Below are 23,188 nucleotides of genomic sequence, written 5' to 3' on the forward strand. Positions count from 1 at the left end.
GTTGGAAATATGACCTATTTTTGTGACCTCTGAGACTCCTGATTGTTTCCAGCAGAACTGCCATGCAGTGGCTGCCTGTGGCCTGCTACTGCCACAGATCTATATGCTTTGTTCTGTTTATTGGTAGCTACTGGACCTTCTTGAGACTTCAAAGTTTTTTGCTCTTTGCAGTGTAAGATCTGCTGCATAGCCACATGCTATGGAGAATGCATCAGACATCACTTGATGTTGCAGGACTGCAGTGAACACATGCTACTGACAGCATATCCTTTAGCAGGGCTCTGATGACTGAAACTACCATCTTTAGTGCGCAGGAAGCCAATAAACTGGAGTGTTAATACTGGAGATGCTTGTTCACTGCAGGGAATCAGGAGGCAAAAATCAATTCTGCATGTCTCTTGCAAAGCTTGATTATTTACCATCTTCAGTAGGACAGTAAACAACATCTCCCTCCTCTTGCAACCCTGTATGAGCAGTATTATAGGTGCAGAGGGGTGCTTCGCATTAGAGATTTCTTTTGAGTGGGGCAGAGGAGGAGACTTAAGTGTACATAGTGAAATGGAATTGTTTGCACCAGTTGGCTAGTGCTGATGGCCCTGACTTTAGCAACCATTGCTTTCAACAGAGCAGACATTGCTGGAGATACCAGAAAAGTTCTTGCTCAAGAGTTAAAGCACTGCAGCAGGCTGAAAGAATCTCTCATCCATATGCACATTCTGTTGATCAAAGAGAAGTAAAGCTGAACCTCAACTGCCCTGCAAGTTTAGACTTGCTCTTTACATCAGATTGCACTACAATTGCAAACAGTTCTGCTGGTGAGGTAAAGCTTCTGCTTCACAATGAACAGAGCAGATAAAGGTGAGAGGAAGCACTGCTCAGCGTCAGCTCCGCTGCAGTCCCCTTGCTGACAGTGCCAGCGGGGATGCCCAGTAGACTGTTCTGAACATCCCTCCTTGTCCACCAGGGGCTGAGCTGCAATGTAGTCCTTTCGCAAAGGGCACTAGGTTGCCACAAGAGATTTCTTGACCCAATCTGGACGGGTTCCAAACCTGCCATCTACAGTAACAAAGAGCTCAGAGATCCTGCATTGACCCAGGGAAGTAAGTCAGCCAGCACCCTCAAAGCAGGGTGTCAGACACAGAGGGAAGAAGCAGAAACCTATCTCTGCACATAGTGATGAAGCTTCATGGTTTCTAGTGAGAAACCTGATGTCATTTTAATGACATTCAGCTACAGGGTAAAAGTTACAAAGGGAGCAGCAATAGCTTTACTGCCCAGCTCAATGGATAATAAGCATCTTTTCCGGTGCAGATGCATGGGATGTTATTTTGCACTCATAAATGCATGCCAAAGCCATGCTGAACGGGACAGCCAGACATCTTCTCCAGAGGGCTGTATCATCCCATGTTCAGAACTGTCTGGGGAGCCACAGGTGCATTTTACTACAGCTTGCCTTCCTAGTGCATTGTGGGACATGGGGCATTTCTCAGGATGCCTCAGCTTGTCCAATCTCAAACCCTGGGTAACAAAGCTTCTTTTGTAAAACTTTTTACAAATGAAGCTTCCCCCACCAAAAAAAAATGCAAACAAAAAAAACACAGTCCAGCCCAAACCAAAACCACCCATTACCCCATCACAGAATCCTGTAACAGGTTAGGTTAGAAGGAATCTGTGGAGGTGATCTGATCCAAGCCTCTGAAAGTAAGGCCAACTTCAAATTTACATCCCATTGCTCTCAGCCCTGTCCAGTCAAACACTGACTATCTCCAAGAACATAGATTTCACAAAAACTACCCACAAAGCACTTGGCAGGAATGTGGTTTATGTGGGTGAGACAAGGCACTCTATTCTCTCTCATCAAATGCAGCCTCACTGCCTCTTATTCTGTAGGGATTATCTCTGGATTTCTGTTTTTGTGAACAGAACTCCCTTAAGAAGCTGCAAGTTCTCTAGGTTCTGAGGTTAAAACTAAGATATTGCATTGAAGTGAATGAAAGGTGTTTTTTCAGAAGCTTTCCTGAACTGGTACAGTCAGAATTTCTACCCATTCTTAAATAGCTTTTGTTTCACCTGGCGTGTCTTTTGAAGAGTTCTTTTCAAAAGGCAACTCAGCCCTGCTCCTCATCTCCACTCACCAACAGGCCAGCCAAAAGCTGTGGGTGGGGCAGGCCAGCTGGACTCACCAGGCTGTTTCAGAGGCATTCCAGCTCTGAAAGCCATGACTATTTCATTGCTAGAGAAGGGAATGGGAAACAAATTCCAAAGGCACTGCTGTAATGTGGAGGAAGGGAAATCTCTCCCTTTATATACCGTTTCAGGTGGCAGATCAAATCATCTTGGAAGGACACAACAGTCCAGCAGGCACGGCATGTGGGAGCTGCCTAGCTTCTCCAGTCAGCTAAGAGGTGGTTGAAGTGAAGTCAGTCTCCTTCCATTCCCTTTCTATCGTCTATGCTCCCAGTCAAGGCAGTCTTTGGAGCAAGGGGTCTTGCACAATGAGAAATACCAGCACACATTTACATACTCCTCAGCACCCTCATGCTAATCTGTTTGGAAATGGATGAGGCAGTTGTACTTCTGCCACAGTTTGAGCTGCTTCTGATTCAGAATTAGCTTACAGCAGTTTATCTTCCCTCAGTCAACACTTTGATACCAGTGAAACAGATTAAGACCACAAAAGCTCTTTCAGCAGTCTACCTACACTCATTAAAAGATGGAACACAACAGCTGGGTCTGGTCTATACCCAGGCACGTACCAGGTGTTGCCTACAGGGCCTTGATCTCTATGGGGAACTGAATGAAACTGTAACAAGCCCATTCAAATGTGTTTTGAGGGCATTCAGCCGTACACTGCATAATCTTGATCGAAAGTGGTTTTCACTGCCTCTGAGCTGAAAATGTAAGTCCTTCCCTCCCTTGGCTCCAACTTCACGTGCCAAGAAGCCGTGACTTCCCTGGCACGAATGCAGGCTGGGGGAACAGGGCTCTGTCAAGTGTGTTGGGAAAGAAACAGGCTCCAAAGTAAAATGCCAGCATATGCTGTGTATTACTGGGTGTAATGTAGTACACTCAAGTATGTTACATTTCATGCAGAGTTTGTGCTAAGAGAGCCACATTTCATATCTCTCTTATTAGTGGCCACAAGAGTGCGGGTTGATTTCAGGCTGCTGGGTAATGATTTACATGAGAAGATACTCAACAAGCCTTTTCTACATAAGCAATTACAGGAAAAAGCTGCTGTCTTGGCCCAATTAATTTTGTCTCTGGAAACCAGCACTGAATAAATTAGTATAGCTAGGATAAAAAAAAAAAGAAGGGAGGATGACAAAGACACAATATAATATCTGCAAGCTTTTCTTTGCTGGCTGTGACCTGCAGGAATTCTGTCCATGGGTTTTTTCTAATCCTGTTAGCCAAGGTGAGAAGGTTGTGTGCCCAAAGAATGATCCACGGGACAAAAAGAGAAGAATCCCTCCTGAGAAAGTCCCTTGCAAATAAAAATGAGCTGAAATCCTACCAGAGCTCTCAACCACTGTTTCATAACTGCAGTCACTTTCCAACATGAAGCTCCTGAAGGCCACCCTACGGAAGGGAACATGGTCTCTGGGGAAAGGTGTTTGCCTTCTCCACGCAGAGTACTCCTAACATCAGCTAATTGTCCTCCTACTTTACCTCCTGAATTATTCTGGCCATAGGCAGACTCTACCATCATGCCAAGTAGCACCCTCATGACTGAAGACCATCTTTACATATGGAGTGCTTTTCATCTGAGGGGACCTCAGAGCACGGTCACACAGACTGGAAGACTTAACTTGTCTCGCAAAGTGAAGTCAGCCAGCGCTGAACAAAAATGTGTAAATTCTCAGGCAGCAACTGATGAAGTCAATGTTCTCCCACGCTGGAATTTAATACTGGCATCCTAGCATTTCTTATGAACTGCTCCATAGTGCTCTCAGTGCCTGCCTAACTTACTAAAACTTTTAAGCAGGTATTTCTGGCACTGCTGTCACCAGGCTGCAGCGTTAGTTTAGCACCAACACAATGAATACCATTCTCCCAAGCAAACTCCAAGTTCCCAAGCACAAGCCAGCCACACCCAGATCATAATGTAGAAAGTTCTCATTTAGGATTGCAGTGTATTGTCCCCCCAATAAAACCAAAGAAGCAACATATCTTGCAGCAAGCTTGAGATTAGTTGCAACTATGCCAGGGTCCCTTCCCAGAGCCTAGCAGAGTGTGGAAGGCAGGAAAGCTGACAAAGCACGCAGCAGTAGCCAAGGATGAGACGGCAGAGAAAGGTGTGTCCTCCCTGGCTTCAGCAGGTAGGAGTAGGGAGGGGAAGGCTGGGCATGCTCCCAAGGAAGGAAAAACAGGTTGAAAACACAGAACAGGAGAAAGACAAGCTCCTGTAAGCTTTGCACACACAAGAGTTAGTGTGAGGAAGGCTTCCATCCTTTGTTATACTCACATTTGCATTTCTGCTCCTTCCAGCAGGTACTGGAGCAGAACTAGCCCTGGCTAAATGGAGGGGCACTACCTGGGAAACAGGAATGGAGCAACCTGCCAATCAGACAATGTAATAAGATAAAATTCAGCTCAAACAGAAAAGATGGACATTCACTCAGGCCATAAGCTCACCGCTGCCACATGCAAAGACTCCTTACAGGTAAATAACCTACCATGTGCATCTGCCTACCTCACGGAACACTTGTTTACTTGTCACCATTCCCATCATGGCCAGATTTGGAGCCAGTGCCTTCAATGGCTTCCATGTTTGCTCTCAAGCAGGTGCTGGCTTTCTCTCTTGTGTAAGTTTGGTGCTATTAACCAAGAGAAGACCCAATCCTGCCCTGCAGCGCTACAGCCTTCCCTCTGCAGCTTGAAACCTGCTCCAAAAATGGGGAGTCCTGAGAAAGACAGCCCCTTGTTTTAATGGATTAAAACATGGAGAAGAAGTACTGTTCTTGATATGGATCTACTGTCACCATCCAAACAGCCAAAAAAACCCCATCGTCTGCCTTGGCCTAACCTAGAAGTCTGCTTTGGAGAGCTCCCGCTCCATCCTACCTGCCCAGCCCGTGTATGCGGTGCAGTCCTGCGGGTCAGCAGACCTGAGGCCCCTCTCCATCTGCTGGAGCAACTCCCTGATTTTATTATTCAGCCGCTGCGTGAACTCGGGGGTCAACTATGGAGAAAAAAAAACAACAACAAAAATAACCAAACGAGCGTGAAGCAGGCGGATGGGGTCTTAGGAAGCTGGGGATACCCAGAGGGAGCACAACCAGGGCTTGTTTTTTTTGAACCGGACAGGTCTCTGCTAGGAACCCTTGGGTACCTCGGCGGCAGGCTGGGCTCCTGGCTGCATAGCTCGGCTTCGCGGCAGGGGCGGGGCAGGACGGGCGGCCGGCCCCGGGAAGGGAAGGGCCGGCCCCGGCCCCGGCCCCCTATCGCGACCCCACTCACCCTCCCAGCGGTATCGAAGTAGCCGGTGGCCAAGGATTTGTCGTAGTCCGCGTAGGGATTAGGAAGCGCCCGCTGCGCCATCATGGTGCCGCCCTCACCTCGCTGCTCCGCCCCGCCCCGGAAGGGAGCAGCTGTCGGTGGAAGTCCCGCCGCCGCCGCCGCCGCTCCCTCGGCCCTCGTCTTGCCACAATGAGGCGCGGGGTCGGGCGGTGTCTGGCGCCTTCGGGGCGGGGCGGGGCGGGGCGGGGGGGAGGCTCCTTGCGGCTGGTTCTGGGGTGTTTAGGGGTCCTTTGCAGCTGGCCCTATAGGGCTTAGGGACCCTGTGGGGTTTAGGGAGCTCTGTCGAGTTTAGGGCCTATTGCAGCTGGCTCTGTGTGGTGTAGGAAGCCCTGTGGGGCTTAGGGCCACTTGCAGCTTAGCTCTGTGGGGTTTAGGGGACCCTGTGGCTTTAGGGGTCCCATTTCAACTGACCCTTTGGGGTTAGGGGACCTTGTGCAGTTTGGTTCAGCTGGCCTTATGGGGCTTGCAGGCCCTGTGCAGCTGGCCCTGGTGATTTTGGGGTCCTGTGAGGATGGGCACCAAGTGGTCGGCCCATGGGTGCGGTACCCAGCTGGTGCAGGTGGTGGCAGAGGGTCAGGCCAAGGAACATGTGCAGAGTCCTGCGCTCCTCCAGCAGCAATAGTTCCTCAGCAGGCTTGGGGCCAGGCCTGGACAAGTGCCAGGGGCTTTCCCTTGTCCCCTGCTGAGCCATTGTCTTGCCTGTGCCAGCTGAGCCATGTCTCCCTCATGACTGGAGGGTAGGTCCTTGCAACTCATAGCCCTGAGCAGCATAATTTATCCTCATGCTTTTCATCCCAAATGCCATGTAGCTGTGATGCCCTGGTGATGTGGGTCTCCCTGCAGTCCTGTGCTGGTGTACCCCTGTGTAGCCAGCCATGTACAGTGTACCTTTGGCTATGAGGTAGCATTCATTGGGCTAAGTTGCCCTTGTATGCTGTATTTCTTAATCCAGGCCTTTCTCCCTTGTGTAACACTGTGCCCAGCTCCCCTTTTCTGACCCTGCAGGCCTAGACAAGTTGTGACATCCCTGCTTGGGGTCTGGTTTGATGAAGTGCACAACAGGCACAGCTTTAGGGCTGCCTAGCACTTCTGATTCTGCAGCCTTGCCTGTGTGTCTCTCAGGGAAGCATATATAAAAATGTAGCTGAGCTTGAAGCTCTTGGTGGCTTGTGGAGGTCTAAGTACAGTGGCACTGCCCCTTGCAAGAACTGAATCCATTGGGGTGGGTTTAGGGGAAATAGCTGCTCTAAGAAATTACCTTTTGGTGGTGATTGAGAACACCGATGGGAATACATTAGGCTGCTGCAGTCACGCTTGGGACAATTGTATTATATAAAGGATTCTGCTTTTCTGTCCATGTGTCCATTCTTTATTACAATCTCTAAAATCAGCTCAACAGAAAAAATGTTGCAGGAGATGGTGAGAAAGAAGCAGGAAAGAGGGAATCCCAATTATCTTCGCTTTCAGTTCCTTTTTCATTCAGCTGTTCCTTGTTTAGTGAATTTCAATCATGTCAACACTGCCTTGCATTCAAGGCAGGGAGATGGACTGTGCTGCTTTAGTATTCAGAGAGGCAGCTCTAGCATCAGCAAAAGAACATGGGGTCTTCCGCTTACAGCCAAATTCATAGCCCTGTATTAAGGTCTTCTCTTCCATCTGCAGGTCAAAACAACATTCGCTGCCCTCCTTCCCTCAGGCACAGTTCAGTATTAACTTCCAGCATAAGGCATGCTGTTTCAGCTTCAGAGACTTTCTTTTGTCTTTGATTCCTCTCATATTCTTTTTTTTTTTTTATTCTAGATCACTTCAAGGCAAAGATGCTTCTCTCAAATTATCTTGCCTGTTCACTGCATCCACCCTGCCAAGGAGATATGTTTCAGTATGCTATTTTTCTAAAGGGTTGTGGTCACTTAGGTTTCAATGGGCCTGTTGCTGCCCAGGATAAATCTGGAGTATCTCACAGTGGCTGTCACCTGGAGCCCAGGTAAGTGGCTCATGATTTGTCCTTAGTAACCTGGCCATGCAGAATAGGGAGTGAAAGAAGGAAGTGAGCCCGAGGGAAGCTGCTCCCATGTTCTTATTGCAATCCCAGTCACTCTGAGGTGTTTTGGTATGGGGGGGCTTGTTTGTTTGCTTTGTCTGAAAAAAGTCATGCTGGATTCACTGAAAAAAAAAAAAAAGCAATGAAATCATATCTGTTCAGAACACATCTAGAGACTAATTTTGTGTGGAAGCAGTTGTCAGAGTAGACATAGAAAAATGGTGAGAAAATAGGCTCCAGTAGCCTTCCTGGCAGTCCCATTACAAAGTTAGCTGTACAAAAATCTCAGTTTCTGAAGTGACTTGCAATCAGTCGTTGAAAAGACATCCCAAAATCTTTACTGGTGAGAAAAGAACAGCATGTAATATTTTCTGCTCCAGCATTGTCTAAAAGACAAATCCTTACCAAATTTTAACAGCATAAGGATCCTGGTCATTGGTGGTCCCTACTGGACTGGTAGCACGTTTGTGGGTCCTGTAGTTACATGGACATAACTGATGTTTCACAGTCCTCCCTGAAGAAAACCATAGGATGCCTTGTTGTCTGCTCCCTCCTCATTCCATTGAGGATGTGCATCTCAAATCCCTGCCGGATATTACAGCTGCCTACAGACTGCTTGGGATCCTGCCTGAGGACTTACTGGAATACCTCCTACCTGAGAGGAGATGCCTCTTCCTGAGGTCACTGCCCTTTGCTGGCTGTAGGCATCTGTCAGATCTCTAATCTTGCCTACTGCTAATCTCTAGTCAGTAGATGCCAAAGTTGGGCAGTATAGATGCGGACTTGCAAGTTGCCTTTCCAAAATGGTGATTTGGCATCTACCCCTCTGCATGGCCTCCTCTGAGTCAGTTCAACCTCAGACAGTGGTCTCCGTGCTGTGGAGCAGATGGGCTTGGCATAGTAATCCCATAATAACAAGCGTGAGGGTTGCTTGTCCTGCCTTTGCAACTGCGTGCTGTATGTGAGGGAGTGCAGTGAGCAAGGATAAGGTGTCTTTCATGGCCTTGTCAGATTTGGGGGGCTCTCTGTGGAAGTGCTCCACAGAGTATGGTCATCCTCACTGTGTGGGATTGTCCTGGCAAACTGTACAGACAAAGCACTTGGGCAGTGGGAGTGGTTTGACCTTCTGAAAAATCACCCTGGGGATGTCTTGGTGTGTTCACAGAACTACTGCAATATAAAATGTTGTGGACATTTAAGAAATGTAATGCAAGTCATGGCATTTATCTCCCCATCTCTGTTTTGTTTCTTTGTGTTCAAGCTTCAAACAGTATGGAGTAAAAGCAAGAAGCTTCCCAGCTGTATTTATTAGCCTCTTTTGCACATTATTTATTCAGCAACAGCATGGCTAATGATACTACATATTTAGGATTGATGTCCAATGTGTCTGAAGACATATGAAAGATCAAAGTCAAAGATGCCCTTTTCCTCTTTTAAAATAGCAATTTTGAATATCAGACATTGTTTCAGCTGTAATGTTATGTATAAAACAGTGATAATTCTAGAAACTTAGCTATTTTTTTAATATTAGAGCCACAGCTAAAAACTCAAACTATATTAAGAGATTGAAAACCTTAATGCCATCTGAAGCTAAGTAGATTTGTTTTTGGAAAGTAATGCAAGCGTTGTATCTTGGCATTATGACGGTAAAATTTTTCATTTTAGAGGGATATCCAGAAGGGGGAAAAAGCATCTTATTTTATTGGATTCTTTTTTCCAGTTCACAGTAAGCATGACTGCAGATGGCATTGATTGTTTTTCTTTTAGCAGCTTCTATGAAGACATCAAAGCCTCAGTATTGGTCACAGAGGCTGAACTAAGCTAGTTGATTATATTGGTAGTATATCTGGGACACAGCTCGCCTATATCCTGCCTGCATTTATTGTGGCCAGATGTTAAGCTAAGTATTCAGTAAAAACCAGTCCTGACCCTATATACACACACAGTGGTGGGCTTTCCCAGTCAGATCTCCGAGATGTGGTAGGTTGTCCTGTGAGATCATCTCCTCAGTGCACACTAGCAAGCAAAAGAAAGTCAATTGTCACTAGGAAAAGAAAAGAGCACAAAACTAAGAATGCCATTATATATGTCCGTGGCTCACCTGCATCTCGGATGCCATGTTTATTTCTGATCTCATCTCAAACAGGATAGCAGAACTAGAAGGGGTACAAGCTATAGAACTAATCAGGCCAAAATAGAGCTCATCAACTCAGTGGAATGGCTTATGTGCAAAGACTAAGTAGCTAGGCTAGGACTATTCAGGCTGGAAAAGAGACATCTAAAGAGGGCTGTAGTAGATGTCTGTAGAGTCTTGAAAAATGTCACCAATGTGAACAGGGGAAGGTGACACTTGGGCTTTCAAAGCTAGCGCACATCAACTGAAATGACTGGAGCAGCATTCAAAGGTAAAAGAGATTATTCGTATAGTTAAGCTGTGACAGGCTGTCAAGTAAAAAGACATCACTGTGCCTGTGCATGGGAGGTGCCTGAGCCACCAACCTCTGGGACTTAGGAGACAGCGTTAGGGGATGTTGCCGCATGTGTTTGCTGGTATACTGCCTGAGCACCAGATGCAAAAGGTGGTATTGGAGGATTTCGGCTGAGCTGGTGTGCCTGACACTATGTGTTTCTATTTTGCATTATGACATTAGCCTGGGTAGAGCGGTTAGTAGCCTAACAGTTTTGTAATGATCCATCTCCATGTTGGCAGCAGTTGCATCCCACTTAAATTACCAGCATACCCGTAATTGCAGTGTAGCTGCAACACATACTGCTGTGGCTTTACCTTGCTCTTTTGGGGTGCAGCCACTAGATGCCCCTGTCCCACAAGCAAGAAGCTGGAGGAGACCTGCTCTGCCTGGCACACAGGGAAAGCAGCTATACACTGCTCAGTGCTGGGTGTGGGGCTGTTTTCTGTCGTGAGTGGTTCTGTGTATCAGGCCAGCACTCTGGAGAAACACATGTAGCAATCCTCTGTGACATTTTGCCGTTTTTCCTTCTTTGTGGGCCATAAGATATTGACCCACAGCGTAATGGGAATCCATCCTTTCTTAGCAAATGAAAGAGAGATGTTGGAGAGCGGACCTGATTGAGATCAGGAAGAACTATGTGTGGGCAGGAGCAAAGAAAACCAGACAGAAAACTGGTGAGAGCTGGATGAAGCACTCTGTTTTGGTGCTGAGATCAATGTAAAGTACCTCTGGAAGACAGTAGGGTTTGCTGAGACTTTGATATGCTTTGATCCCTGGACAGGGTTGATCAAGTCAGATTTCTTTTGCTTTGCTGTAATGGCTAAAGTAGTTCTGTGTAGTACACTTGCATCCTTAACACTGTCTTAAGGTTCAATGTGAGGATTGGATGTGATCAGCAATGAAAACATGATGTGGGTATGGCTGATTGCTCACCCTCACTCTGTATTTGACATCTGTCTGCCCCTGTGTTCACCTTTGCACATCTACAGGATGAGCAGTGCACAAACATGACTGTTGACTTTTTTGCTTAGCTATGTGAACAGTTTGGGGTGGCAGTGGCCCGGGTCTTTGTGACACTGAGCAATAAAATTAGGCTTTACAGGTGATCTAAGGACTCTGAGGGCACTGAAAGGACCCTTTTGTTTTATTTGGTACCCTATAAAGGTGCCTTTTACCCCTTCCTTATAATGGAGTCTGCTGTTGCTCAGAGTGTGCGAATGGTTTTTTGGGAAGCTGTTGGGTGTCATGTTTTTAAAGGACCTTCAATCTCAAATATCTATACTATCAGCAATTGGGGCACCCAGGCAGCATTGCAAGGGCTGTTCTGATCCAGCAATGCTTTTGGCACCTGTGCCAGTATCATGATATTCATTCTCCTCATCCACCTTTATGGTAAGAGATTTGTCTAGATTTGTCCTGGTCAGTAAATATGTGCCGTCAAGTCCCTGGTTTGCTCTTCTGGTAGGTTTCAGGTGTCTGCTGTTTCTCAGGTCACCTGTCACTCTCTGCAGCTCTCTGAAGACTACTCCTGGATTCTCCTTTGAGATCACTCACCTTGATTCCTGGCCCCTGCCAGGCTTGTTGCTGACTGTTGTGGTTTTGTGTCTCTTCCCATCACTGGAGAGGTAGGTGGTGGCTGACTCTGAGGAGGGATTTCTTCAGAGCTTCTTGTCCCCTTCAGGGAAACCAGGTAGAGATCGGTCCATTTTGTGAATGCTGTGGTCAGCATTTTCAAACTTCAGATCCAAAAGTGAAGGGAGAGATTCCCATCCTGATGCAAAGCAAGTCAGTCTCCTACTCCTCGGAGACTGGCTGTGATAAAAATCTGTGGCTCAATTTCAGCCTGAAATGTTGCCTCCTAACTAGTATCCTAGAAGTCTTCCTGTAGCTTATGTACCCTCTTACAGCCACTCTTCCCTCCTGCAGGTAGAGTCAGTGAGTCACATGCCTACAAGAGGCAAGTATTCATTAGCATCACCTAGCACAGACCCTGTGCTAGTAATAACTGTAATTAACAGTGTCAGTAAACAGAGGCCCTGAGACAGCGTCTAAATAAACTACTTTAAATACTGTCCCCTATAAATGTGCAATGCCACCTAATCAACCTAATTTCCTATAGATTTCTGTCTCCTGTTGAATACACCAGAGGTTAATAAGCTGTGAACTTCTGTTGAACTCTTTTTTTTTTTTTTTCCCCTCATGGTTCAGATGTTCAGAATGGCTCTTTGCAAAGACTATCCCATGTCTGGTATGCCCGAATGCAGCTGGGTGCTGTTGGAGTGAAGCTGGGCTTGGAGTTACCTTGAGTGTAGAGGATGGATGCGGTCGGGTTGTCCTTTCTGACACATTTATAATTGTCTTGACAGTTTTATGACTGAACAGGGACTGGAGCGTTAATCAGTCATTGACATAAGCATGCTAGAAAAGGTGGTAACGAATCTTTGTATCTGGTGGGTATCTCAGCAGGCAGTTGTGGTGAGGCTCTTCTTCCTCAGCTGTGGTGCTGGGTTTGGTGCTGCTGTGTGCACCCCTGAGGTTTATGCATAGCACAGAAAGAAAATAGATCAGCAGGGCTTATTCCTAGTGATCCTCTTACAGCTCTGCTGCGGCTGGACCTTGCTGTCCCCAGGGAAAGAGCGGCCTCTGACTAAAACACCGCAGAAATGCAGTCCTGGACGTGCACCTGACCTTAGAGAACGCTATTTCATACCTTGGATGTGTCCGTAGCTCTGCATGCTTTTTCTTTTTTTTTTTTAATTTTTCTTTAAAAAAAGCAGGTTGCTGTGCTGAGGCTTTCAGGGAGAGGACTTGTCCCAGCTGGCGCAGGGCCAGCACAGCTGCCTGTCACTCAGCCACAAGCCATGCTAGCAGTGCCAGGAGACAGCGCTATGCTTTCTTCTCCAGAGAGAGACATCTCTTGATGGGTCGCCGCCTGGAACACCGGAACAGAGCTTGCTGTGTGCTGAAGAGTTTCTTGCTCTCCTTGATTTTTATATATTTTGCCATGTTTTTGTTTCAGAAGGGCTTTTTAAAGCTTAGCCATTAAGGATTGAAAATATTTTGCCAACTTGTAATGTTGCTCAAAGCAAAGGGGCAGTTTCCTCGCTACATTCTCAACCTCATGGCTTCCCACCTTGAGAGAATAATGTTTCATCTCAGTTCACTTTCGTGTGACTTCTCTTATGATGCAGATGAAAGGAAGAGAAATACATTGCTGAGAGTATAGGGGTACATGTTGTACTGAAGATGTTCCTCCTCTAGTATTCTGTTCTGCAATTAACTAATTTCTAACTTCTCATTTTCTAATTTTCCCTTTCAAGGAGTTTTCAAAAGAGTGTACAATGAAAACAAGAAGAAACCTGGTGCACAAGGAGGGAGCCTTCCCAAAGGCTCTTGGATTTAGGGGGGTGCAGGGGTTTGGGCACTTAAAACATCTGCCACTCTGCAGATTATCATGTGCTCACTTTGCTAGATTAGTTGATGTTGTTTCCAGTTTGAATGACTAAAGATACATTGATATGGTTCTTTGCAGGCAGACCTATCTAAAATGCAGGATTAAAAACTAGTGTGAAAATAGAAGTTCCTTCATTTGGTCAGCAAGAGTGTTGCGCTAAAGCTGTGGAGTTCATGAGCTTCTGTTCTGGGCTTGTCTTGTGCTGAATGGATTTTTAACATGGGCAAAGAAACCACAGGTTTGCCTGTGAAGGACTGTGTAGATTTACACTAAATGACACAGATGTGGCTTTAGTGCCTATATATTTTCAGCCTCGGAGCAATATGATGGGAGTGTCTCATATGTATTGTTTTAGGCACATGGAGGGTGGGAAAAGGGTGTGCATAACATCACAGCATTTCCAGTGTGGTGAGTTTGAAAGCCGATGACTGTCAAAACAAATAATTTCTCCTTCCTTATTTTGCTTGGATGATTTTTAGTTATTATTTATTTGCCCTTTGGAGGAGCCTAAAAAAGGTGGCACTGAGACTTTTCCAGGGGGCTGCGAGCAACAAAAGGATAAAATTTATCTCAGTTCCCCTCGTGATCACTTGCAAAGTTGGAGAGAGTATATATTAGCTGACTGGCAGGATGGATGGAAATGCTGTTAGGGACCTTTACTAGAGAGCTCTGTGACTAATGTTATCAAAATGGGTGCCGTCCCAACAGAAAGAACGTAGTAGCTTGAAACAGAGATTTATTATGTCTTTACCTGCATCTTGTGGAACCCATTTCCCTGGAAAAAAAAGGCAGAACTGGCAACAGAGAGCAGTCTGAATTGCCCTAGCTGCAGCTACATTCATAGCTGATACTGGGCTGGTGCTTAAACACAGGTCTTCATATTTCTTAAATATCTTCTGGATTTTTTTTGTTTTCCTCTGGGTTCTTGCTATTGAAACAGCAGCCCGTCCTGCCTTTCCCACCCAGTTATTGAATCTTCTTGTGCCTATGAGTCCATCTGTTGTAGGAAGCTGATAATGAGAGGAGAAAACTACAAGCATTCACAGCGTACCAGCACTGCTATTCTACTTGCCAGATTGCACAGGTAAATGGATTACGGTCAGAGCTCTGATGGGAAGAGAGTATTTTTTCAGGATGAGGTGTTGTGGTAAGGGTCAGGAGAGGAGGAGGGCTGAGGCAAAGCCAGAAATTTGTATGGGTAAAGGTTTTAAGCTTCATGTGCATCAGCAGAGTGAAAAGTTTGAGTCTTTTCCAAAGTCATGGCTCGAGACCAATTTCTTTTGCTGTTGATGCTGGAAATCGGACCCATGCTGCCCAAAATGTGTTTCCAAATTCTTCAAAGCAAACTCCTGAGTGTGCTGCAGCTGTAGGGGGATTGCTAGGGACACAAGGGAAGGAGAGAGAGAATTAGGCTGTCTGTGAAGGTTAAATGTGATTGCAGGAGTTCATGACTAGCTGACTTCCTGACTGGAACAGGAAAGAGATAACACTTGTGTAAAGCACTATTTTGCGGATGATGTCCCTAACAACATTTCCATTAACGCTGCCTACCAGCTGATATATTCTTTCCACTATATAATTTCTAAATACTGCATGCTTAATTCAAACGGTGCTGTCTGGTTTTGTGACTTCTTGCTGCTCAGAGGCAGACTGTGCGAGGCTCAGACAGCGGCAAGTTGTATCCTGGTTACCCATGGCCCTTCTGCATTGCTTGGAAGAATACAGCAGTCCTTCTTTACAAAGTTGTCTCTTGAGAAGCTTTCGCACCCCTAGGAGTTTGGTTTACAGAACTAATTTTTTTTTTTGCACCACACATGCTATGACACTTCAGATTCTAATGCTTCAAATAGTCATCTCCTCCCTTGCTTCAGCTTTCATGTATCAGCTCTGGTGGTCCTGTCCTGTAGTCTGCGAGGCTCCTGCGCAATAAGGGATGCATCTGACTTCTGGACAGCTCTCTGAGATGGACATTATACTTGTAAGAAGCCTGTGTTACAGGGGTGGGTGCAGTAATATGCAGTTGTTCAGACAAAGTGACATTTCAATATATTTTTGTTCCATATTTGAACAATCCTGGGCTAGGCTTGAACCAGAGTTTCACAGACAACATGTCAGCTTACCATGGATAGTAACAGCCAGTGATCTTGGATGCCTCACTGTATGGGTACCTTCTATTTAAGTGCTCCCAGGTCTGAGGAGTCTGTATTTTCTCAAGCCTTATTTCTTCCCTCAAGTCAGAAATGACAAACTGAAGCTGCTCTTGACCATGTAGCCTATATAAGCCAACTCATCATCTTTGCTGTGATCTCCAAAGCACACACTGTTGTTGAGACCTCTGTAATCAGAGTAATGAACTAAAACTTTGCAGTTTTACTTAGGTCTTACGGATTTTTATCAGGTTAGTACAATTCATTGCCCTAGATGTGGCAGTTTATGATTGCTTTGGTTATAATGGATTGTAGCTTGACAGAATCCATAGGAAGTGGATATAAATGAATAGAATTGATTTTGGTTTATTTATGGCAATGGATAAAGATGGAAAACAGTATTTAAATTATTTTAATCTGTACAGGAAAGGAACAAGCTAGCTTTGTACTACTGTCCTTTAAAATTTGGTTGCTCATTTTACTAAAATCTGATAATATTGTAACCACATCTGTTCATGAAGTTAACTATCTGAACACTAAAGCCTGTGTTTAGAGCTCTTAGTTGAAGTAGGCATTAAAAACCCCATATATTTGATATATTCAGGCCCCAGCTTTGACTCTTGAGGGGCTAAACCAAGCAAATAGACAGATGTGGGGGTTTTGGTGGTTTCTTCTGATAGTACTGTACCATGTTGACACTGCCTCGGCTGTGGCTATGCAAGGAGCTCAATACAGGCCAGTTTAGAGGGCTGTTGGAGGAGCATTAGCCAGATGGGGCTTTTTGGTGTCTCCAGCTCTGTGGTTAGTTACTGTGCTCTTGTGGGGAGGAGGTCCATATGCTTACCGGAAGAAGGAAAAGCATCTTGTGTTACCTTGGCCTTATCAGTGTGAACTGGGGCTCCCCAGTTTTCCTCAGTGATCACCTGCTTTGTCTTTCCTGAAGCTGAATGAGACAAGTGGTTCAGTATTTGAGATCCTGCTTTATTCAAATGAATGAAGAGCAAAGACCCTGCTGCCTTTGGAAATATAGTGATTTATTCCCATGGGGTGGTTAATATAAACCCTGCTGAACATTGCTAGGTGTCAGGGTGAAATGGGTGACGGGGACATTACAATACTGAATATCTTTGGGGAAAGGGCAGCCTAACTGCACCCAAAGCCTACAGCACTGGTCCTGCTCATGTGTCTGCCAGGGTTGTATGCCCTCTTTTAAGGTGTGCAATAAAAGCCTTATCTCAAAAGCATAGAATCTCTTTAAGCCAACTGGGCTTTGTGGGGAGGAGCCTATTTCTGAGGGGTTTGCTAAGGAAAATGCTAGTGTTAAGGGCTGTATTTGTTGGAGTACAGAAGTATTTATTCTAGGTATAAAACTTTACCAAGTGTCTCTCATCCCCATGGAGCGTGATATAGTCTTATAATTAACTCGCTCATAAAGTTTCTTCATTATTTTAAAAATACTAGCTGAAGGGACATGTTGGAGTTCTGGAGTTAAAGTCCTGAAAACTTACCTGAAAGCATCAATTATTGCTTCAAACCTCTTTGCTCTCCTGCCCTAAAAATGTTTTTCAGTCAGTCAAAATCATGTCCCTTCTCCCTCTTCCCAGCTAAATGACATTACGGATCCATACAGCAAGAGTTTGCTGTGCTATTTAAAGAGAGATCTCTAGCCTCAGGCATGTATCTGCCTAATGCGTATCTATTGGCAAGTTAAAGCAAATGCTTCAGTGCATAGCCCAGTGTACAACAGCCAAAGCTTTTTATCTTTTTTTTTCCCCCAGGGTAACCACAGGAAGGGAAAAAAAAAAAAAGCAGGAGTGAGGAGAAGTAGAAAGACAAACAAATTTTGCAAACCCTTCCAATCTGGAGCACCAGGCATGAAGCAACAAGGAAAATGCTGATTGATCAGGGATGCTGGATATATGGTGAGAGGCCAAGGCCATGTTATGAAACTCCTATGAAATGTTAACTCCCCTTCCTACCAAAACTAGGAACATGTAGTGCTGCATAGACTGGTGCTAAAGGGTAAGAAACTAGGCTGGAGAGAAAAGTTGTTTATTTCCTTTTTGAAGAGTAAATATATTTATACCAAAGGGAAGATTAATTCACTTTTATTCTTTTGAAGTTAGGGAAGAAGCTTTCTGCAGAAAACTTTCTGTACCTTCTCATATAGAATAATTCAGTTGAAAGGGACCTACAACGATCATTTAGTCCAACTGACTGACCAATTCAGGGCTGACCAAAAGTTAAAGCATGTTGTTATTTGTCCAGATGCCTTCTAACCACTGACGACAGGCTTGGGGTATTGACCACCTCTCTAGGAAGCCTGTTCCAGTGTTTGACCACCCTCTAGGTAAAGAAATTACTCCTAATGTCAAATCTCAACCTTCCCTGATGCAGCTTTGAACCATTCCCGTGTGTGCTGTTACTGGATATGACATCAGTTGCAGTGAAAGAAATGTTAGAGCATATTATTAGTAGAGTATTTCCTGCTCAGGACAAGTTTGGTTGAATAAGGCTGGGAGATGATACTTGACCTAAATAGTCAAGGTACTAGCTCATAGCTAATCATCGGGACTTGTCATGTGTTCCACTATTTCAGTGGAGCTGCTTTTTTCCTCAAAAAGAGCCTAGCTTTGGGCCTGATCCAGTAACATGCTGGGAACAATAAGCCTGCTTTATTTGGTTTTTTTTGTAGTCCAGGGAACAGCTAGCTGTCCTGCCAGTGGCAGTTACTGTGAATCATATTTCAGAGCACCTAGTTGCAAGACCTGTTGTTCTAGGAAATATCTATGTCTATAACATGTTTTCCTGATCTGGTGCTCGTCTCTTCTGATAGATTCTTCTTCTCTCTACTCCTTACTTCCTTTCTGGGTCTCTCTAGTCATAGATCTGAGATCACAGATCAGTGTGGTGTGTGATGGGTCTGGCCAAGATCCTTTGTAGATGTCAACTGAGAAAGTTGGACCAAATGGTCTGTCCCAGGTGAAAATGTCCATGAAAACGATTTGGTCATAGAAGTTTTAATTTCAGTGAAGTTATATTTAACCAGGAAAAAGGACTATCAGTGTCAAAGAAAAATAAGAAAACTGTCCAGTGAACACAGTATGTGCCCGTGTGAATGCACAGGCACAGTTTTATATGCATAAATTAGCAGCTCAGGGACAGTTTATGTTGTAGCCTTCATGCTAGATAAAAGCCTATTTATTTATAGTCTAATCAAGGACAAGTCAATTTTGTTTTCCTTTGCTACAACGAACTCACAGGGGTATGATAACCTATCAAATATTCACCCTTGATAGGATGGCCACAGAAGGCAGCAAGCATAACATGAATCCTAAGCAAATGTAGCTAATCTTGCATTGTAAGGTCATGTTATTTTTAAACTGTGTAAAGAATGTGTAGCATGGGGGAGTCAGTGTTTGTGTAGCCCTTTTGATTTGTTTTTACTTCTTAAAGCCAGTTTGGCCTTTTTAGTGATCCATGGGAACAAGCCAGTGGAATGCACGAGCCTCTAGAATCACAAGGGAAAAGGGATGACTCCTAATCCTGGCCCCCATTTGTAAAAATGTCTTTTTAGAAAATGTCAGGGAATGAGAAATCTTGCTGCCTCCAAACATCTTCCAGGAAACACATTTCAGCTCTGGACTGAAGTCAGACACTGCAGACTCCTGTCAGGTAGCTCTAAGGGTCTTGGGCCAGTCTCCCTTGGTTGCATCACAGTGAAAATAAAAGTTGTGTCTGAGGTGTGGTGCTCAGTCGTGGCACTGGGAGCAAACTGCACTTTGTATAGTCATTATTACCCCTCGGGCAACACTCTTCTGGTTGCACTCAGTTTTAGCTAACTCAGGGTTTTCTGAAATTGGCCTTTTGGAATAATGTCAGTCCCTTTCAGATACTGCAAGGGTTTTCTCTATTTCTTCCTAGTCAGCTGATCTAGAGGAGCTGCTAATCCCAGTGGCAATGGAATTTGACCCATTTTAAAGATGTGGATTCTTCTTCTCTTGTTGAAGATAAGAGCCTTATCTTTGTCAAGTTTGGGTGAAGCATGGGCTCCATATCCCAGACAGCAGACGAGTGTACCCTGGGCTGCTCAAGCCTTAAAGAAAAGTTTAATCTCCTTGAAAATGGATTTTCTCTAACCTAGGAATAGATATATAACACTCTTGTTGTCAAGCATTATATAAACTTTACTGGTCAAAAGGCTGTCTTATTACTGCTTATACAAAAAATTTGTAAAAGAAGTGGGGTGCAAGGGGGGCAATTCAGAATTAACAAGAAATTTGCCTTTTTTTAAAAAAAACCACCTCTTTCACATGGCCTTAGTTTGAGATTTTTCAATTATTTTGTTACAGTATTTTTTTCCTTTTACAAAATGAAAAGTCCTTATTAGCTTTTAAAACTACCATACAAGATATTAACTGAAACTGTCACAGGTCCTGTTGATTGATTGTTAACACTTTTGTATCCTGAATCCCTTTGGTATTTGCTACTGCTCTTGGATACTTTGGTTGTTTTGAGGCACGTTTCCTTCCTTTTATAAAACCATGCATTGAGAATGAGGATCTGTTTCCACAGCACAGTATTTACCTTGCAGAACTAAGTTACTATTAGCTGTCATCTAGACTGAACTAATATTTTTGAAGTGAAACTGCATCTCAGTTTGATTCTGATGCTTTTTGACATTTAAATTAAAATACCAAAATAAAAGGCTTTATTTTTTTAATCTGAAATTTACTTTTTGGTTTGTGTTTTGAAAACAAACCAAAAAAAAAAAAGGAAACCAGAAGGGAATTTTTAATCTAAAAGAGGAAAAATATGTTTCTCTAAGAAAAAGTTCTGCAGTAGTTCAGATAATTACTTGCATTATTTCATAAGGTCAGATTTTGAGCAACTCTGCGTAAAACATTTCTTTATACTTTTTTGGTTTTTTGAAATCCCCCCCAAAAAAGTGACATTCAGTCAGAATTAGGAAGATGTTTCAAGATATAGTTACTGTGTTTTCCATCCAAAATTATGAAAGTATCCATGTTTTCTTCAAACTGGGCTTTTGTCAGCCAAAGACCCATGAGGAGAACAGGCTGAATTTTGCACTGTATCTCAGGCTCTCACCAACCTGAGCTTTGCACATCTTACTCAAAGAACACTTGCGCATTGTGTTTTCCATTAATATTTGTTGGCCCAGGGCTCAGATCTGCGAGTTCTCCTTCACCCAGACATGCATGTTTTCTGTGACCAAGGACTGTGGGGTTAGGACTTAGGAATAAGATCGCATAGTGCTGTTAAAAACAGATTTCATGCTGGTTTTCATATTGGTTACTCCTTTCTGCAAGAAATAGTTAAGGTTTAATAGGATTCTTGCCATTTCTAGTGCAACGTGCTTGTTAGCAGAGATCACAGTCAGACTCTGTCCTTCCAGAGAAAAGAATCAAGTTTAAAAGTATATGAAAACAAAGGGAAAGGGTGTAAAGACAGGAATTAATTGTGCTTTTCAGGCTGACTTCTGCAATCCAACTGCAGCTCTCAGTAAAATCTTTACAGCTTTGTCTTTGGAAGCAGATAAAACTGCCCTTGTATTCTCTCCATATTTAGCTGAGTCTTCGGCTAGTAGACACAGAGGATGAAAAAAATAAATGTGTGAAGATATAAAAAGGCCCCCCAAAATTAAATATCTGGTCCTGTAACTGATTGGATATGAACTTGCCATCTTTACGAGGGCTATGAGTTAATTTTTTCCAGATGTTCTCCCTAACAATTTTTACTCAACCATATTATTCAATAGCTGTTTTTCTTCAACAGGAAGGCCTTTCTTAGTGACACTCAGAACTGAAAATAGCAGATTTTCTGAAACTCTCCACAAGGTAAAATGGTCAGCATAAGGAAAAATGGCGTGGAGTTGTGTATGAGTGCAGAGTATGCTGCCCTGATACATTTTAATCTGATGGGTAAAAGTGTGCATTTGAAGTCTTACAGTTGAATGCTGCCATGCTTACAAAATTGTGTGTGGCTTCACAGATTAGTTCCTGGTGAAGGCAGCAGGCCTATTTGTAAACTAAGACATCAGCTGATGTGTTACTTGTGTACAAATCAGGAGGATCACAGAGATTTTGAGGGAATTACAAGAGAAGCACCTGCCACTACACACAGGCAAAAAAAAAAAAAAAAGGTAACAATTGACTTGTTCATTCTTTCTTTTTGTTGTGTTCCTGTAAGTGAGTGGTAATGGGGGAAACTGAACTTCTGTAGACAGGGAGGGTGACTTCTTTCCTCTGAAGTGTGCTCAAGGGAAAGCAGCTTTGGGGACCCATCGAGTGTGGTGGGCAGGAGAGCCACATCAAGGAACTGGGAGAATGTTACTCATGCAGAGAAATTGTGGAAGGAAAGAGAGCAAAAAAAACCAGGTCTCAGGTAGAAAAGACTAGGAACTGGAGAGGACTGGGCAGTTTGCATCTCAGGAAGGCACTGCGTTGGTTGCAAAACAAGCTGCAAGCAAGAGCACACCTGTAAGGACACAGAGGGCAGCTATGAGCCGTCCATTTTTAGTTCCGGTTCTTGCGTTGTCACTTGGAATTGTTTCCATGTAAAAGAATGAATTGTCTGAGTTTATATTCAATCATTCCTCTCTTTTATTAGTTCAAAAGCAATTTGATATTCTTTGGGAAGCCAAAGGATTCCAGGGTAGAAAGAAGTTTAGAGTAAAGTCTAGTTTACTTGGGCTATTGTCACATGCATTCTGTGCTTTACTGAAACTGGATGAAAGGTCACAGTTTTACCCAAATGTATTCAGGTCTGTGATAGAATAATAAGTAAAAGGAAAGTCAACAATCAGCAGCGCCTGGCTTTTTGGATAACAACCAGCCTCTCCATCTCTTGAGGAACGAAGCAGATGGATTTTTCTAAGGTTTATTTGGCTTGTCAGTAAGTTAGGCAAGCAAAGTGGTTATCAATGTTTATGCCACATGAAGGCACTCTGAAACAGTAAGAGAGCATACAGGCTTGAATGTCTGTTGTTTACTCAAAATTTGACTGAGAGTGAAAGGGAAAAGGAATTGCTATGGCCAAACTTTGATCTTTTTTCCACCTATATATATATACACACACACACACACATATAAAAATATGTAGTATACAGATTCTGTCAAGGTACCGGCTGGCAGGAGCTGTCAGATCCCAGGTGTTGCAGAATGGATTAGCCATTCTCCCAAATCATGCTTCATACTAACCTGCGTGTATTGTTCTGCCAGGTTTCATGAACTTTCCAAGTCCTATCTCTGTGCATATGGAGTATGGTTCATGTGATGTGAATTCCCAACTACAGGGCAGTGCCAGACTTGCCTTCCAAGTAGGTGGGCTGTTGAGCTGCACACATGCAGGCAGTCTGATGCTTCCACAAAGCTTTGATCTCCATGTGTGAGTTCTATAGAGTAAATCTGTGCAGGCAGAATGGACACAGCTGGTATTTCTAGCTGTCCAGAAAACCTGAATGAATATATGAAACCATCAATTTCTGCTAATGCAGAACTTCTGTCTGGAAAAAGAAAGGATCTGGCAAGAC

At 44.1% G+C, this 23,188-nt stretch overlaps 2 protein-coding genes across 4 annotated transcripts in view; one reads left to right on the plus strand and one right to left on the minus strand.

Moving 5' to 3' along the window:
* Positions 1-5,596, minus strand: part of LANCL1 (LanC like glutathione S-transferase 1) — a 19,497-nt gene extending 13,901 nt beyond the window's left edge. For 2 of the 3 annotated variants that reach the window (XM_064452097.1, XM_064452095.1), the window contains exons 1-2: positions 5,464-5,596; positions 5,068-5,185 (exon numbers count right to left, since the gene is read on the minus strand). In XM_064452097.1, the coding sequence (XP_064308167.1) occupies positions 5,068-5,185; positions 5,464-5,547 (202 nt within the window). In that variant the 5' untranslated portion in view covers positions 5,548-5,596. Of the gene's footprint in view, positions 1-5,067; positions 5,186-5,308; positions 5,328-5,463 lie in introns of those variants that run through there. The other variant, XM_064452096.1, reaches the window with a different exon arrangement.
* A 219-nt stretch (positions 5,597-5,815) lies between these two features.
* Positions 5,816-23,188, plus strand: part of CPS1 (carbamoyl-phosphate synthase 1) — a 123,197-nt gene continuing 105,824 nt past the window's right edge. The window contains exons 1-3 of the mRNA XM_064452098.1: positions 5,816-6,260; positions 7,324-7,507; positions 17,415-17,558. Of these exons, the coding sequence (XP_064308168.1) occupies positions 17,528-17,558 (31 nt within the window). The 5' untranslated portion in view covers positions 5,816-6,260; positions 7,324-7,507; positions 17,415-17,527. The remainder of the gene's footprint in view (positions 6,261-7,323; positions 7,508-17,414; positions 17,559-23,188) is intronic.

The sequence above is a fragment of the Phalacrocorax carbo genome, chromosome 5 (genome assembly GCF_963921805.1).
Source record: "Phalacrocorax carbo chromosome 5, bPhaCar2.1, whole genome shotgun sequence".
Classification (NCBI taxonomy): Eukaryota; Metazoa; Chordata; class Aves; order Suliformes; family Phalacrocoracidae; genus Phalacrocorax; species Phalacrocorax carbo.